Here is a 19,663-nt window from a genome sequence, read left to right as displayed (position 1 = left end):
AATTTAGCAAGGTGGCAGGATACAAAATTAATGTGCAAAAATCAGTAATGTTTTTATACATAAACAATGACCTAACTGAGGATTCAATTAAAGAAAAAATTCCATTCAAAATAATAACTAAAAGAATCAAGTATCTAGGAGTGAATTTAACTAGGGATGTAAAGGCTTTGTACACAGAAAACTACATAATATTGCTAAAAGAAATCAAAGAATCAAAGAAATGAAAAGACTTTCACTGTTCATAGATGGGAATGTTAAATCTAGCTAAAATGTCAATTCTACCCAAATTGATCTACACAGTCAATACAGTACCAATCAAAATTCCAACAATCTACTTTGAAGACTTGTAAAAGCTAGTTACCAAATTCATCTGGAAAGGATAGAGACTTCAAATAGCTAAAAGCATACTTAAAAAGAGCAAAGTGGGAAGATTAACATTTCCTGATTTTAAAATGTATTGTAAAGCCACTGTGGTGAAAACAGCATGATACAGGTACAAAGATGGAAGCATCAACAAATGGAATGGAATTAAGAGTGCATGATAGAATGCAAAATCTATGGTCAATTGGTCTTCAAATTGATCACATCCACTGAACTGGAACAAAGTAGTCATTACAAAATGGGCATGGGATAACTGAATAACAACAGCCAAAAGAATGAGAGGCCCCTTGTCTTACACTCTATATAAAAATTAACTCAAATTGGATCAAACTCCTCAATATAAGAATCAGTACCAGAAAGCTCCTAGAAGAAAATGTAGGGAAAAAACTTCAAGACCTAGTAATAGGAGGTAGCTTCTTAACTTTACACTCAAAGCACAGCACAAGAAGAAAAAAAAGATAAATGGGAACTCCTCAAAATTAAATGCTTTTGTTCCACAAAAGGCTTTGGCAAAAAAGGTGAAGTAGCAGCCAACTCAATTGGAGAAAATATTTGGAAATCACACATAAGATAAATGTTTGATATATTATATGCAAAAGAAATCATACAACTTAGGAACAAAAGATCAAACAAACCAACTGTCAAATGGGCTAAAGATATGAACAGGGATTTTTCTGAAGAAAACATACAGATGGCTCAAAAGCACATGAAGAGATATTTATTTTCATTAGCTTTAAGGGAAATGCAAATCAAGGCTACAACGAGATACCACCTCACACCAATAAGAATGACTGCTATTAAACAAACTGGAAACTACAAAAGTTGAAGAGTATGTTGAGAAATCAGCACACTTATGCCCTCTTAGTGGGAATGTATAATGGCACAGTCACTATGGAAGATGGTCTGGTATTTCCTCAGAAAACAAAATATCAAGTTGCCCTATGACCATGCAATACCATTACACTGTATGCATATATACATATATAATGCTTATATATATATATAAGCAGTGACATGAACAAACATTTGCACTGACATCATAGTAGTATCATTCATAATTGCCAAATGATGGAAACAATCCAAGTGCCCATCAACAGATGAGTAGTTTAACAAAATGTGGTCTATACATGAGAGAATATTAAGCAGCAGTAAGACAAAATGATGCTCTGAAGCACATGACAAGATGGATGAGCCTTGAGGACATAATGCTGAGTGAAATAAGTCAGACAGAAAAGACAGAAAAGGATAGATATTGTGTGATTACACTTTTATGACCATGGTAAATGTAAAATCACAGGCATACAATACAGAATATAGGGGACCTAGAGATACACAGAAGCTAGGAATGGGTGAACAGTTAGCTAATAAAGTTGAACTTTAATGTAAGGGAATAAATAGAAGTGAAGGCAGTTCACTAGTGTATCTATAAGTAATATTACCATATTGAAGGTGAACATGATTGAAAGTGGTTGTACAGACCCATGTGTCCCAGTGATTAACACTACAAATATAAATATGCTCTTACATGAACTACTGCAAAGGTATGAATCTTATATGAAGAGTATAATTTCAGGCTACAAGGGAAAATTGCTATTGTATGCTATGGGCTGTGTTTAACATGAAAACATCAATAGTACCATAGCATTACCAAAAATAATAATAATAATAACTGGGGGAGGCACAAGAGTTAAGGGGAGGATTGGATTTTCTCTTTGGTGACTATGTGTTTATTGGTTATTTTTCTCTTGGGAACAATGAAATGATCTAAAATTGAGAGTGCTGATGGACTGTTGACTTTGGATATTATACATGATGCCCAATGAATGGAGGCGACTGAAGGATGCACAGACTGAGAAGTAGATTATTGACTGTTGTATAAATATGATCAAATGTGTGCTGCAACAAAAAGGAATAAAATTATGAGACATGCAATGTTTTGAATAATCCATGAGACATTTGGTGAAGCAAAATAAGCCAGAAACAAACTAGGAAATATTGTATGGTCTCATTTAGAAAATACTTGTAAGAAAACAGAGGCCTAAATTGCAAGCTCTTAAAGGAGTCACATTTCATCTAGAGTGGTAATTATTGTTTGTGGATTTTGAGAGGCCATTTTTTATATGTATAACCTGGTACTTAGAGATAAGAACAAAGCCAATCAGGTCAGGATTAAAGTAATTCAGAACATAGAGGTGAGGAAGACATTGCATTGCAGAACTTCGTCTACTCTTTGAGACCAAAGGAAGATAGGTTTATTTTGCCCAGAACCTAAATTTTCTTGTAGCACATAATCTAACTCTGTCTGGATAGATAATTTAAACAATTCAAACACAGAGAACCCAGAATAAGAGTGAGGGCCTTTAATCCTGTATAGCTTAATGTAATGCCTGGTTACAACCCTGAATATATTAAGCAGATAATCAAAATTATTGGCAAAGTCCCTAGAGGAATAAGAGAAAAAAATATGGAACTATTAAACTTTACCACTGAGGAAACCCTTGATACTGTGTCAAACATTAGTGACACCCAAATCAATAGTCCAAACCCTTGTTCTTGATGCTTGCTCTTGTGAAGCTTATGTATATAGTGGAGAAGCATAGCCTACCTATAGATATGCCTAAGAGTTACTTCTGGAGGACCTCTTTTGTTGCTCAGATGTGGCTTCTCTTTCTTTAAGCCTAATTCTGCAAGGAAAATCATTACCCTCCTCTCTACATAGGACATGACATCCAGGGCTGAAACTCTCGTTGGTAGCATGGGAGATGACTCCCAGGGATGAGCCTTGCCCTGGCACCATGGGATCAACAATACCATCTGAACAAAAGGGGGAAAAGTATAACCAATAAGTTATCAGTGGCTGAAAGAGTTCAAATAGAGCTGAGAGGCTACTGTTACACAAACGCAGTTGGACATTGCTACCTATCATAGTTTGCCAAATCCCAACCCAAACCTTTCTTGCCAATCTTAAAGAAAACCCAGGGTTCTATACAAGATTCTACAAAGATCCCATACACTAGAGCAACTTTCCAGAAAACTAAAACCTCCAGATGGGTCCCTGGATGAGATAAATCCTGAAATGCATAGTAGCCAGCCTCTCCAGAACATCAACTAATTCAATCCCCCTATTCCATATTATTGATGCCCCTTCCAATGTGAAAAATTTAGAATGGGCATAGATGAAATACCCCTAAAGAGTGGAAGAAAGATCAAAGGTGATGGTGAAATTATACAGAGTAGGTAGGACTTAACAAATGAGTCAAATTGCTGAGTTATTATATTGATATTTCATTTAGTCTCCAGTGTCTTAGAGAAGCTAGAAATAAAAACTTAAAATTCTGGAATCATAACCCATACCAAACTCTGAAATCTATTCTACCACTAATTGTTGACATGCTTTGAAATTTATTGCTTTTTTGTATATATGCTATTTTTCACACACAAAAAAAGAACAGTCAATTGTGATGATAAATGCAAGCTATATGATTATATTGTGAACCATTGATTGTACACTTTGGATAATTACATGTTATGTGAATATATAATATACCTCAATAAAAAATAGTAAAAAACAAAAGAAATTTTTGAAAAAACATAAAGTATTTACTTAGCTTATGAAGAGCTATTGTGAGGTTTAGCCATGTATTTGCATATTTCAGTATTTCATATATTAATATTTAGTCTATTTCATCATTTTGAAATAGCAGTAATTTATATATTTTAATATTGATAAGCAGGTTGATGGGTGTTTTACTTTGGGACAATTACGTATAGAGCAAGAATGAATGAGCTAGCATATGTTAGGCTTCCTGAGTAATATAGTTTTTGAAGTATATAATAGACTTACAAAATTGTTATAAAAATTTGTACTTACACTAGTAGCTTATAAGATACAACTTCTTTTTGTTTGCTAACACTTGGTATTCTCTGTTTTTTTGTTTGTTTGTTCTATTTAGCTTTTAATTTTAAGTATTCTTATGGGTGTGAATTCACAATATTATCACATTCCATTCCCTAATGAGTAATTATTTTGGCCCATTGTTCATGTAGTTTGAAATATTTGGATACAGTTGTTTTAGAAATTCCTGTTCATTTTTCTATTGAATTGTCCTTCTTTTTATTGATTTGTGTCACATCCCCACTCTCTTGGTGAAGACTATAGTCTCCTGTCTGTGTTGCTTAAACTAAACACAGACCACTCAACCTATAAGGTGAATACTAAACGCTGACCGCTCAAAAGTGCAGAGCCCTGAAAAGCAACTTCTGGTGTTGGAAATGTAAGAAAAGAGAACAAGTGTCCAAACCCAAGAGTGATTGGAATAAAACTGAAGGAATAAATAGATATTTCTTCTGCCAAGATAATTCCATTCACTTTTTTGAGTCTAAAATTTTGTATGCATCAACTAGTGAGAGAAGATGGACAGGATAGTGATTGATGAAGGGATAAATGAATAAAAATGAGTGCAAAGAAATGTTAATGTCTCTAGCTGTCAGTATTTTTATATATATATGTATATAATTTCATCTATCTGTGTGTAGCTAAAAGGGGAAATTTTAAGTTGCATATAAATTACATACGAAAAATGAACAAAGGACGTGAACAGACTAGACTACAGAGAAAAAGAAATAACAATGACTCTTAAAAAAAATTCTAACAGCTAGAGACATTAACATTTCTTTAAACCCATTTTTATTCACTTATCCCTCCGTCAAATCACTATCCTGTCCATCTTCACTCATCTGGTTGATGCATATAAAATTTTAGCTCAAAAAAGTGAATAAAATTTTGTTGGCAGAAGTAATACCTACTTATTCCTTCAGTAGACACACAAATCACTCTTGTGTTTGGACTCTTGTTCTCTTTTCTTACATTTCCAACACCAGAAGTTGCTTTTCAGGGCTTTGCCCTTTTGAGTGGCCTGTGTTTAGTTTTTGCCTTATAGATTGGGTGGCTACCTTAAGAGACACATTTACATCAGGACATCAATTATGCACATACCATTAGGTAGTTGCTTGGCTCAATTCTAGACACAACTAGGGGCTCTATGTTCATGCACACTCCTCTTTATATGACTGACTTCCAGGTTAACTCAGGCCATTCTTGCCTTGGGCTCCCTTTCTCTGGGCTACAGGTACCTCCCTGAAGGAAAGGAGCAAGATACAGAATATAGGCACTAGAGAAAAGAACACTGAGAAACTCTTCTGGGTAGTTGCTCTTTCCCATGCCCTGTGGGTAAGGGCATAATGGAGGCTTACTACATTTGAAGAATCTCCTTTGTTAATCAAAGCTTCCTTGCTCACAGCTGCTAATTGTGTTACTAACCCAGGAGGCTCACCTCAGAGGTGGTTGAAAATGACAGCCTTGCTGATATTCAAATATTACTAGGGAAGGATATGAATGTCCTGGGAGACCTCTGATGAAGAATCTAGAACAAGCAAAAATAGTAATCCTAGAACAGGAAACACCTGATGAAGTGAAACTGACAAAACAATCCCATGTAGACTTCAGAGAAACGTTCACAGGATATTAAATGTGACAGAAGCAGTGAATGGATGGGTTGCGTTGGTAAGCAGGGGAGCAAACCTATGAAGGAAAACAATTTCACTTGTGGTCAGTCAGGGAAAGGCTTTTCAAAGCACAGACATAGACACACACTCACATGTGGATTAAAACACTTTATAGAATTAAGTATAATACAAAACAATTTATCACAAGGCCACATGATATTTCTCATAGCTTTTGCTTCTTATTTTTCAGACCTGTTCAAAGAAAGTCACAAAACATTCTAGACCTGGAAGCCCTGCTGTGTATGATTTATACACACAGCTCTGTATAATTTCTTTAAGTGGATTTTTCTTTTCATTCCTACTTATATATTTGAATAAAATCCAAATGATTAATTACTTTTCTTTTGGTTTAGTGCTTTTATGTTATATTTTACAAATATCTATTTACTCAAAGAGCATGAATAAATATTCCTGGAGTTTTAATGTTTTACTCTTCACGTTTACTTAGTAGTCCATCTGAAAGAATGAGTATGGTGCAGAGGTCGAGATCTAGTTCTTTTCTCTGTGAATATTCAAACAATCCAGCACCCTTTAGTACTTCATGGTAATGATCATCATTTTGTTAGAAATCAAGTGAAAAAATATATAATTTGTTTGGTTCCATTTGTCCATATGCCTACTTTTGTGCCAGATGGTGCTTTCTTAATTATTATGGTTTGAAATTAGTCATGAAATCTTGTAGTGCTTTGTTCTTTTGCAGGATGGCTTGATTCTACTTGGCTGGCATATGTTTTAGCCCAGCACAACCCTGAGCCCAAAGAACACACTAGGTAGAAGATTACCAATGAATTTAAATATGAGATTACAGACAGCAGGAAGATTTTCCCTGTGGTGGCTAGTTGTGAGATGAAAGTTTGCATTCTGACCAAAGCCAAGAAAGGAAAAGAGAGAAACAGAGGCATACCCAAAGAATAACTTATACAGTTTAACAGTCTCATGAGATTTGGTTACAACAGAGTTTCAGCAGACTCTCAAAAGACTTGGCTATTAGGGTAGTGGGGCTTTACATGATTCAACCTTTAACATCTTGTGCACTCATGTAGGTAGCTGTGCCACTTGCTCTCAAAATGAAGGAGGGGGTCAGGCTCAGGCCCTGGATATTTTTCTATGTATATTTTGAATCACATGCACATTTCCAAAAATAGGCCCTTAGGATTTTGGTTGGGATTTGGTGATGCTATAGATAAATTTAGGACAAACTGATATCTTTAGATATTGACTCTTCATATCACTGAGTACAATACCACAGGGCTTCCAGGTCTAGAATGTTTTGTGACTTTCTTTGAACAGGTCTGAAAAATATGAAGCAAAAGCTATGAGAAATACCATGTGGCTTTGTGATAAATTATTTTGTATTATATTTAATTGTATAAAGTGTTTTAATCCACTGTTAAATTTTGATCCATGGATTTAAAAATATTTCCTTAAGAACCTGATAGGTTTTTCAACTGGAAAGTAGGAGAAAAGACTGAAATTGATCAAAGGAGCTTCATTAGGAGGCTCTGTGCAGATGGGCTGAAGCCTAAGATGGCAACAGCCCCAAATAAGGGAAGGGATACAGGTTATATAGGATAGTTGGTGGGAAATAGGGAAGGGGAGGTGGTGGGTTTTCTTTGTCTAGCTTGGGAGTGGGAATTTGGCAGGCTTCCATTGATTTATTTTGAAAGCCAAGGACTAAGCAAGGAGTTGGCAACTTTTCACTGGTGAGGTTTGAAATTTAAATGCTGTTGTAGTTATGCAGGATTGCAACTGTCAGAGAGAGGATGTTTGGGAAGGGGAACTTATTGCAAGATTACAGCTGCTGGAGGGCAAAGGGGCATGAGCTGGAGTGGGCTTGGTGAGTTTCCTGGAAATCATGGCTGGGGGAAGTTTCTTGGAATATTTACTAGGGATTGGTCACATCATGAGGGAAGGGGTTCTGCTTAACATTCCAGACATTTCCTTTTAGTTTTCTTGGGATGCTGAAGGCTGCAGGCCTTCCATATCTGTTTCTGGCTTGTGGAACACATAGAGCTGTCCCTGTGTTTCATCACAACCTAGTGGCTGGTACTGATGTTTTTGCCAGAGGTGTAGCATATCCCTCACAGTCTGATTTGTCATTGTTTGGATTGTTCCGTGAATAAAGTTAGTAAAGAATTTTAAGAGACAGTGCCCAAAACTGAGGTGGGATATTTGAGCAATGACTCTCTAACTGCTTCAAAGCTAAAAAGGGAGGTGGTCATTAAGAGGCAAAGGGATAATATCATGAAACTGGCTGTTGTTCTTAGAGAGTCTGGCATCTCTGGCATTGGAAAAATTGGAAGATTTTAAATCCCTGGAAAAAATCCTAACAAGTAAAATTTTATAGAGGACAGGATATCTTTCAGGGTTCCCAGAACCACAGTTGGTTGGGGTTTGGCATACTGTGGCAGTTTGTAATATATGGCTGAAACTTGCATAAGCATAACCTCCAGAACAACCGCTCTACTCAATTTGAAATCTCTTAGCCATTGAAACTCCATTTTCCCCCCACTTTTGGTCAGTTAATCCACAATGCCAGGGCCAGGCTCATCCTTGGAATTTATGTCTCATGACTCCAGGGCCAGTAATGCCCCATGACACCAGAGCCAGACTTATGCCCATGGAAATTAGGTCCCACAATGGGAGGAAGTCCAGGGTTTGGCTTAAAGAGAGACCACATTTGAGCAACAGCACAGCTTTTCTGGAAGTAATCTAATCATAAAATGTTCATTTTTGGTATTACAGAAATAAGTTTATATTTCTATCAGGCACAAGACTCAAAGGTGAAGTGTTGGCTTATTAAATTGGGAGCTCCTATTAAGAAAATGTCAGGAATTCCCCAGATGGGAAAGTTCAATAGTTCCATTTTTCCCAATCCCTCAAGGGACTTTGCAAATATATATATTGTTCATTTTCTGCCCAAAATACTGCACAACTAGTACAGAATATTAAGAGTTTATTCCTTATTCCAGGTTCTAGATCAAATAAAGCTGAATTCGGCTGTTCAATTAACTGACTAGACAGATTAAATTAGATAATGTGTTACTGAAAACTTGAATTTTGGGCAAAATATTTTGCTTTTTATTTCATATAAAAGTTAAAGCTTTAAAATACAGACAATATTATTCTTTACCTTGTTTATTGATTTACTTTAGTTTAACCAGATCAGTCTCATCACATCTTTAATCAGAGTTTGGTCTTTTTCAGTTTGTTTTTAGCAGTTTCTCTATGCACCCATGCTGACTTTCAGAGCTGGAGAATTAAACATGAGTTTCATGTGTCACACAGACACTTAAATTTCTACTAGGTTATACAAAGAACAAAACCTTTTAGAATTTAAAGATAAAAATGAAAGCTTACAATCTGAACTTCAATTTTGTATAAGGATTTTTAAGCTTCTAAAAGGAAGCTACTTTTAAAAATAAAAAGATTAGATAGTTGTTTTATTTTAAGAAACCATGGCAAAGGTTTTGTTCGGTTTCACTTTTACATATTTACCAGTTATGTCAATTAACAGTTAAATTATAATATAATACAATGCAATACAATACAATATAATATAAAAGCTTTTCCTTATTATAAATGGAACTCTGTCCTGTTTCTGACTACATACAGTTTTAGACAAATAATATAGCAAAGCAGTGCAATGATAATTTGGCTGTTTCTATGATCTGTAGCTTTCTAAGTATAATTAAAACTACAACTAATAACACCATACCATTACTGAACATCATACAGATTAGTATCAGGATATAACATGGATAGTGAGAACACTGTCAGATTTTTGGGAATTTTATACAATTTCTAAATATATGAATTTCTTAATATTATTTTACCTATCAAATTTAACCAGCAACAGGATAGAAAATCAGTTTCTCCTGAACAGTGAGACATCTTGTCCTCTGAAATAAAGGATGAGAAGGCTAAGGATATTAACAAGGATATTATTCTGTTTTAAAATCTTTGTTTTCTAGATGGTATACTTGGATGATTAAAAAAAATCTTACACAAAGAACAGACTAACAATCTCTGTTTTGTTTCTATTTTTGTATGCTATATGACAGGGTTACATTTCATTATTTTCTATGTGACTATCCCATTATTGCAGTACCATTTGTTGAATTTTTGTTTGGTTGGTTTTTGTTTGTTTGTTTTGTTTGGGGGAATTGCATGAACCAGGAATTGAACCCGGGTCTCCTGCATGGCAGATGTGAATTCTACCACTGAGCTATCCTTGCACCCCCAATCCTGGCTATTTTAATGAGGCAAAGAAACTAAACTTTAGTTGTGTGATTACCTAGCTTGACATAAAAGCTTTCTTTTAGAAAAATATGATATACAAATTCATTAAATTTTGAACATCACTGACTGTCAGAAAGAATTCACTTTCGTAAACTTTTTTTTGTAACTATCTATATTCATTCAGAGCTTATAGTCAAATATGACTATAAAAAACAAAATTTACTTCCTCTGTAGGAGACAAGGGTTTAAACAAGACCTGCAGAATTTGTTGGGAGCAGCCAGCATCAAAGTAGTGGCAAGAAATTGAGGAGATAGTAATTTGCTTAATGGAGAACAGTCTGGGGGAAAGAGACAACGTTTGTTTTGTCTTAGCCCCAGGTTCTTTGTGTTCATTTTAAGTAAGCACTCTGTATTCTCACCAGGTGCATGCACACTCTTTGTCACGTGAATCCTGCAGTATATAAGCAGGAACCAATTTAGAATAAAGTTGTCTGATGTCTCTGGTCTGTTATCGCTGAGCTTCAGACCCCCTGAACCCATCTTTGTTTGTCTTTTATTCTTTCTTTCATTCTTTCTTTAGCATCATTCCTTAATGTCCTCTGAGCTCCTTTTCATAGGAAGCGACACTTCCTCCAACTCTCTATTACTTTATGTATACTTCCATAACAAACAAAATTCATTCCATTAAATTTTCTATCCCCTTCCACACCCATTCCACATATAATTTTTATTTGTCCAGACTGCAAATAATTAGAAATAAATTTGGTACTAAATTCACAAAGCTTTTGAACCTGCATTCTTCCTTACAATAACAGTATTCATGAAGGGGAGAAGAGACAGAGATACTACAAAATAATGAAAGAAGAAAGAAATTTATGCTTGAGTCAGGAATATAGCCATGCATTTATATTCCTTACATTCAGAACATTACATTACAATGTGCCTAAAATCTTTCATTCCAATTCAGTACTACCTTAGGCTTGCTTCTTTTATTGTAAGCCTATATAAATTAAAGGGAACACCCCCAAACAGTATAAAATTGTATTTGTTTAATTCACCATAACTTTCTTTTATCAGAGGTTAAAAAAATGTTTGTTTTCATGATATCTTAAAATTATAAGCAATTTCAAAAGTACATTGAAAAACATAGTACATTGACTATCAAGTTCTGGCAAATATACTACAGTTGTTTAATTTTTCCCAAGCTTAAATCCAGGAAAACGTCCATATTTCTTAAAGATCTTTCATTTCACTTCTGAAATTTGATTAGGTGTTGTTCTAGTTTGCTAGCTGCTGGAATGCAACACATCAGAGATGGATTGGCTTTTAATAAAATGGGATTTATTTTGTTCTTCAGAGGAAAGGCAGCTAACTTTCAACTGAGGTTCTTTCTTACATGGTAAGGCACAGGATGGTCTACTGCTGGCCTTTTCTCTAGACCTCTGGGTTCCAACAACTTTTCTGGGGTTATTTCTTTCTGCATCTCCAAAGGCCTGGGCTGAACTGTGAGTGCTGAGATGACATAGGCTGAGCTGCTTGGATTGTGCTATGTTGAGTCTCTCATTTAAGCACCAGCCAATTAAATCAAACATTCATTGCAGCAGGCATGCCTCCTAGCCAACTGCAGATGTAATCAGTAACAGATGAGGTTCACGTACCATTGGCTCATGTCCACAGCAACAGAACTAGGTGTCTTCACCTGGCCAAGTTGACAACTGACTCTAACTACCACAGATGTTATTCAGTTATTCCTATTTCAAGGATATTTACATTTTAATAATGATCTGATTACTGCAGTTACCATTGCAAAGGTTTTATTTGAAAAAATATTAACAAACATAACTTATTCTGTAGCATTTTTTATGCTTACCATTTCTAATCTCCAGGCCCAGTAAAAAAAAAAAAAAAAAAAAAGAACTCTAAACCACACTTAACCATATTTTACTGTGCCTAGCCCTTCCCCCATAACTGCTCTAGGTGGGTAGGCCTTGGGGCAGGGATAGGCTGGACAGAAAGAAATTAGGTTTTTGAGCTTTGATTTGGAAGTTTTAGGTGAGGGTCATGGAATTTGGGGCGTTCCTATGCCCTTCTTTATAAATAATTAAACTTAATTATTTAGATACATATTTTTTAATGTGCCTATGAATAAGCTAACTAAGATATCCATTTTAGATGGTTAAGATTTCATATGTTAATTGTAAACATATTTGTATCTTCATATTTTCCTGAAATAAGGAAAATATTTAGTAACACAGATTGTTACTATAGCAATGCAGATATTTGTAAGAACTTTCTACTTGATATTTTGAGAACATTCACAGTTTTGACAGCTGATCAAATGGTATCTAAGTTATTTTTTGCTTTTTTGGCATGGGCAGGCTCTGGGAATTGAACCTGCGTCTCCGGCATGGCAGGCAAGAATTCTGCTACTGAGCCACTGTTGCACTGTCCTAAGTTAGTTTTTAATACTTAGAATGTAAGAACTTTGTTATCAGAATATGTAGATTTCTTCCTTGTTGCCTCAATTTTAAATTTGTCTATGAAACTTACTGTGCAAACACAGGCTTTACAATGATTATATATACTTTATTTGAATATGCTGTGGTTAAGCTAACTAAGATATCCATTGTTCATGGTTCTAAGTATGTTGTTTTCTTAAATAAAAAGTATGTGAAAAAAGAAGTAATTAGATTAATAATCAATAGAGTTATTAGAATTAATAATCAATTAGACTTATTAGAAATAAATTAAATTTATTTCACAAAAATGCTGTGATCAAGACCATTGGAAAAGGTTTTCACTTCTTCCAGAGGCAGCCTTTTAGTGGTTTTCTGCTGCCTTAGAGAAATTCCAGTTTCTTTCTAAGTCCAGGTTTGTTTATAGTAATTACAAAACTAAAGTTTCTGAATCTTGCCTTTTGGAGGTTTTTCTTCCTCTCTTTTCACTTTTTTACTTCATAAGTATGAGTTCATATATTTGTATAAGAAATCTAACTATTTCTATTCAGGTCAAATAGAGCTTTTTAAGATTTTTCTTATTAATTTGTTATTACCATTAGGTAATATGAGAATATGCATTGAGCAAGCAGATAGACATAAATAGAAAGTTAGTTACACAAGAAATGGGAACACAGAAATACTTCTCAGAGGGACAACTAAAGGATTGAATATATTATCTCATCTTATTTTTACCTTTTTGGAGAACAAATTTTAACTGTAATATCTTTAATTTTAACTGTCACGGTAATATTTTCATTTTAAATAATTTTGAATCCAGATTAGGTTAAAGAAGCAAACATTCTCTTTATAGACTCATAAGTAAAATCTTCCCAATATTCAATACAGCCTAAAGTTCCCTTTTAAAAGAATTTCGGTAATCAGTAACCTATTAGGAACATCTGAACAATACAGATAGCTGCAGGAACATACCAACTAACAAATTCAAATAGACACTTAACACTTATTATATTTAAGTAATATAACTAGACTGAACACATTAATTCACAAACAGGCATTGAATGTTTAGATCTTATCAGGAGAGGTCATAGGATACAGTAAGGATTAGAATTATTTAATAAATGGGGTGGGGTCAATAGAGAAGAACCTAAATGTTGTTGTTTGACTTGAGAAAGGTCAGAAATGGAAAAGGGAAAATGGCAGCAGTTTTGGGTTAATTAGGAGGGCTGTGTAGGGAGGAGGTGGAGGAGGGGAAGCATCAGAAGAGGGTTGAGATTCTGTGGTGGGATCTGGAGATGGGGGAGGAGGAGGAGATGGGAGAGGAGGAGGAGATGGGAGAGGGTGATTTTCTGGCTGTGCCACAGCAGCTCAGTTTGGCCAGGAAGTGCTACATGGTGGGGTTGGGGGGTGGAGCTAGGCTTTGAGGAAAAAGTCTTCAGTGGGCTCTAAGGAAGTGACAGGGAGAGGAGAAGGGACATTGGGTTCTGAACTAGATTGTTTTGGGAGAGAGGACTGGAGAAATATTGATAAGTAGAACAAGTTTGGTAGAGAGAGGGGAACCTATGCAAGCCAAAAAAGGCTAGAATATATGGGACTTCATTCCACTTCCCAAATGAGAATAATGTCAACATCTAGAAGAATTTGTGGGTCAAGGGTTCTGTTTTCTGGCCAAAGCAACCCGTTATCTAATTTGTTCTCTGGCCAGGTGGTACTGCAAGAGAAAAATAATCAATTGGGTTTTAAATCAGTAACAAAACCAAGTACTGCCTGTTTCCCATGAAAATGGGTAGGGTAAGGAGAAACTCTCACTCTTAGAAGACTTAGAAACAATCAAGTAGGCATTCCCCCCCTTGAGAGTTTTAAGTAAAAGTGAGTATGTGGAGGAGAGAATGGAGGCATCCCACGTTTCACTCATTCCTAGGGTCCAGGACCCAGCAGAGGCAACTCTCCCCTAGTGCTAGGATTTAGATGTATTGTCCAGGACAACAGAGAAAGAGAGTGCCAGTGAGAAAAGAGGAGAGCATTTTTCCTTTCTGAGATGATTCACCAGTGTTGGTGCTGAAGTCAGGCAAGTGGGTCCCATGCCTTCCTATGGAGGTTCTGTCTCCATTCCCAGTCTCACTTATCAGCACCAAAATGACAGGCGTTTCAACCTAGAGGGAGGAGAAGAGATTAAAACTCCAACAAAGGAGCCTTATTGGGAGGCTATGTGCAGATAGGCTAAGGCATATCATTGGTGAGGCTTAACATTTAAATGTCCCCTTAGTCATGCAGGGTTGCAACAGCAAGAGGGTGAATGTTGGGTAAAGGAAGTTAATTGCAAGATTATAGCTGCCAGAGGGCAAAAAAGGCATGAGCTAGGGTGGGCTCAGTGGGGCTCCTGGAAATCATGGGTGGGGAAAACTTCATGTAATATTTGTTAGGCATTGTTCACATCATGGGGGAAAGGGTTCTGCCTAACACTACTTCTGTCCTCCAATATTTGGGATTTCCTTGCATAAAACAAACTTGTATGTGTGTGTGTACTTCAGTAAATCTTCTTTGAAGAGAATAAAATAATTCCTTTAGCAGTCATTTACCAAGAAGTCTGCCCTTGGCTTCAAAGAGTATGCCAATTTAATTGGAAGTGATATTTCCTCTTATAGACACACTATTTAAAGAATGCATCTACTCTTTGGGTTTTTGAAAATGAACGATGAGGTAACAAATATGCATTTGTGATAATTTCAAATACACCTAAATGTGACCATTGCACATAGAATAAAACAAATGATAACTAGCTACCACAAAATATTCTTATAACCAAGTTAGAGGACCCCATGTCTCCGAGAGACAGTGTGAATGCTCTGCAGTGCCTGGTGGAACAGCTCGAGCCTGAAGTCCATGAAAGGGATCAGTCTCCTTGCAGGTTGCGGAGCTCCAGCAGTGCTGCATGCAGCATGCCTGTGAGGATGGCCTGCTGGTCAGGGTGCCAGCCAGGAGGAACCACTTCTGGGAGCCCAGATCTTGTGTACAACATGATAAACAACTGTCTCCAAGTTTCAAGAAAACTTTTCTCTAGCCAAACAACTTTTAAGCATTTGAGACTGTTTTTGTCTGCCAAAACTGCCAGAATGCAACACACCAGATATGGACAGGCTTTTAATAAGGGGATTTATTTACTTAAAAATTTATAGCTCAGAGGAAAAGCAGTAGCTTTCATCTGAGATTCTCTGTTACATGGGAAGGCACATGGCGACATCTGCTGGCCTTCTCTCCTGGCTGCTGGGTTCCAATGGCTTTCCCCAGGGTGATTCTTTTTTATATCTCCAAAAATCTGGGCTGAACTCCAAGTGTGGAGATGAGTATACTGAGCTGCTTGGACTGGGCTGCATTGACCTCTCTCTTTTAAGCCTCCAACTAATTAAAACAAACATCACTCATTGCAGAAAGCACTCCTCTTAGCCTAATGCAGATGTAATCAGCCATAGATGAATTTCACATACTAATGATTCAAGTCTAGAGCAACAGAATGCCAGGGGCATTATCACCTGGCCAAGTGGACACATGAACATAACTCCACAGAGACCTTTCCTGTGGCCTCGTCTTATAGTGAAAATTCCACTGAAATTGATGCTTTTCTGCTCAAATAAGGAAACTGAACAGAAAAGTAGATCTTTTTAATAATAATGGCCTGGTTCTATTGGTGAAGTGCTCTATATTTTAAAATCCTACCACCAAATATACCAAAATACATCACCAGTGTTTCTATACCTGAAATACCATGTGTATGTTTTTGCTTTTAAAAACCAAATATTTGTAATTTGTTGCTTTTTTTATTTTTATGCCATTACAAAATCTGTTCTTATCTCATAAATTTAGTGTCTACATGAAAATAAGCAATTACAAAATTCAGAGGAAGAATAGGCTGTAGTAATCAAATAATGTTTAATTTTTATAAATGAGAAGACCTTTATTTTTAAACACTAAACTTGGGAGCTGTTTTGAGCGGACTTTTCTGGGGAAAGATTAATATTGTGTTATGAATGAGATTGCCTCATCCTGTATATGAAGCATGTTTGATCTTTGTCTTGTTAAGTTCCTTTATTTTATGATTGTGCTTTAAGTAATACTACATTATTTAATGTCTTTAATAAATGTTTAAAATGTGCAGTGTAGAATGCTAGCCTTTCATGCGGGAGACCCGGGTTGGAATCCTGGACCATGCACCCCCCCCAAAAAAAAGTAACCTATATTTAAATGGTTAAAGTCAATATAATATGAAATATTATTGCCTCAAAGAATTCTTAATGTCACAATGTTTTAGTTTAATGATGTGCCTTCAGTTTGATTTGAGACATTTTTTAAAAGGATACTTTATATGTGTTCGTAAGAATCTCTAACAAGTTTAGAAATAACATTTTTGCTTACTTCATCAAGAAAACAAGTTAGAATTCTTTAAAAGATAATTTTATTAAATATATTTAGTATTCTGATGGATAACTAAGGACTAATAATTTCTAAATAATAATTTTGTTTCAGGACAGTTTTATATTTATAGAAAATGAGTGAAGACAGTGCAGAGTGTTCCCACAGGCCTAACATCCATTTTCCTCTATTACTAAATCATACTTTAGTATGATACCTTTTTACTAATAATGTTGCAATTGATTTGTTATCATTTACTGAAATCCATGCTTTATTCATATTTTCTTATTGCAAAATTTCCTTAAGGGTACTACACTATATTTATCATCATGCATCCTCAGGCTGTTGTTGGCTATGACATGATTCTCAGAGTTTGTTTATTTGATAACTTGACAGTTTTGAGTAGTAAAAGGTAACTATTGTGTAAAATGACCCCAAAGTGTCAATTTCACTAATATTTTCTTCATGGTTAGGCTGGGGTTGTATCTTTTGGGTAGAAGATGATGTGGATAAACTGCCATTTTTATCACATCATATCAAGGCTGCATACATTAGCATAACCTGAGATAGTGTTTGTCAGATTTCTTTGATGCAAAGTTCCTCCCTTTTTTTCCTCCTTTTTCATAATGATTTCAAATGAAGGAAATGCTTTCTTTGGACTTACTAATTATTATTTTTCATGTAATATATACACACAGTTGGTAAAAATATAATAGTATCCTATAGGAATGATAATTCTAATTAGGTTGTGACAGACTGAAAATTATTATTTATCAGTCATGTAATATAATAAAATGTGCATTTTATGGTGCACTAAATAAAGAGAAAATTAAACACTATGTTAAAGCTTTGATATACTGAATTCTAAAAACATAAGAGACAGATGGAAAATTTTAGCTATTTTGATTAGCTATTCAAAAGAAGAGAAATTAAAATTTAAAACATTTCTAATGGACAAAGAAAGGCAACAGCTTCTTTCTGACAGCATTTTTGTGGAAAAAAAAGAAAGTTTGAAGAGTGATGTAGACCAATAGCAAAAGAATGGCCAAAAGGAGGAAATTAGGTATTAGAAACTATAAATGGATAATTGCATATCAGCCCAGACTCCATATTTCATTCACCTGCCATAACTGAATATATTTTCATTTTCTTGAAAAAGAGATAATTCTCTGTATCACATGCATGAAGGCTTTCTTCACTTGCTGGTTCCTTAGAGTGTAGATGAAAGGATTCAAAAGTGGGGCAACTGAGGTATTGAGCATTGCAACTCCCTTGTTAAAGGACATTCTTTGTTTGAATGAGGGTTTAACATACATAAGGATACAGGAGCCATAAGAAATGGAGATCACAATCATGTGGGAAGAACATGTGGAAAATGCCTTTTTCCTCTGATTAGTTGAAGGGATTTTTAGAATTGTCAATGCGATGTAAATGTATGATATTATCACCATTACCAGCGTGACCAAGAGTGTTACCAAAGCTGAGATGAAGCCCATGGTCTCCAGGAGGCGTGTGTCTGAGCAGGAGATCTGCAGCAGGGGAGTGGTGTCACAGTAGAAATGATCCACAATGTTGGAGGCACAGAAGTCAAGGTTTAGACCCAAGATGAGTGGTGGAAATATGACAAAGAACCCAGCAAGCCAACAACTGAGGACAAGCTGTACACAGACTTTGCTGCTCATGATGGTCGTGTAGTGCAGGGGCTTACAGATGGCAACATAGCGGTTATAGGACATGGCTGCCAGCAGGTAAAATTCAGATGCTCCAAGAAGAAAGGCAAAAAACACTTGAGCTGCACAACAGTTATAGAAAATGGCTTTGTCCCCAGTTGCCATAGTAGCCAGAAATTTGGGGATGCATGTAGTAGTATAAGAGATTTCTAAGAGGGAAAAATTTCGAAGGAAAAAATACATGGGTGTCTTGAGGTGAGCATCCAGCAGGGTGAGTGTGATGATGATTAGATTGCCAGTGATGCTGAGCAAGTAGGTGAGAAGCAGGAAGATAAATAACACAACTTTCAATTGTGGGTCATCAGTCAAACCCGCTAGGATAAACATGGTCACTCTTGTATGGTTTCTCATTACTGTCCTAGGACTTCTATCACGTCTGAATAGAAAAATAGAATAATGCCTGATGGCCCCGATGGCAAGATAGTAGTGATATCTAATAATTGAAGTTAGGAAACCAGTATTTCAGAAAGTATATTTATGTTTTACATAAGTTTATGCCAGTAAAAATAAATATTCATTTCCAGAGTAACTGGAGAGAGACTTAACACATTAAAATATATACTCTAACATGAGAAAAATTCTTAAGAGTAGCAACTGTTCATTATTTTATGTGAATGAATTAGAATGCCCATACATCTAGTAAATGTAACTTCTGTCTGGAAGACATGCAAGCATTGGGACAACATGTCATTTAAATGGTCAGTTAAAGACATTGTAAACTAATACAAAAATGACAAGTGCATCAGTTTACTTTTAGCATTTAAAACAGTATCCATACATACCAAGGCTATATCTCTCAATAACTAGGATAGTGAGCCCTTCACTGTCTACTCAGTGAATCAAAACTCAACATCCATGATTCTAATCTGATTGCTTTCATTT

At 35.7% G+C, this 19,663-nt stretch overlaps 1 protein-coding gene across 1 annotated transcript; it reads right to left on the bottom strand.

Annotated features, from left to right (window-relative positions):
* Nucleotides 1-18,193: 18,193 nt before the first annotated feature.
* Nucleotides 18,194-19,132, bottom strand: LOC143690013 (olfactory receptor 6C74-like). The gene has a single exon (XM_077168029.1). It carries the CDS (start codon nt 19,130-19,132, stop codon nt 18,194-18,196), a length of 939 nt encoding a protein of 312 aa, XP_077024144.1.
* Nucleotides 19,133-19,663: the final 531 nt, after the last annotated feature.

This window comes from Tamandua tetradactyla, chromosome 7 (genome assembly GCF_023851605.1).
Source record: "Tamandua tetradactyla isolate mTamTet1 chromosome 7, mTamTet1.pri, whole genome shotgun sequence".
NCBI classification, from domain to species: Eukaryota; Metazoa; Chordata; class Mammalia; order Pilosa; family Myrmecophagidae; genus Tamandua; species Tamandua tetradactyla.
Note: the sequence above shows the minus strand (reverse complement) of the source record. Positions and strands in the feature narration are given on the sequence as shown.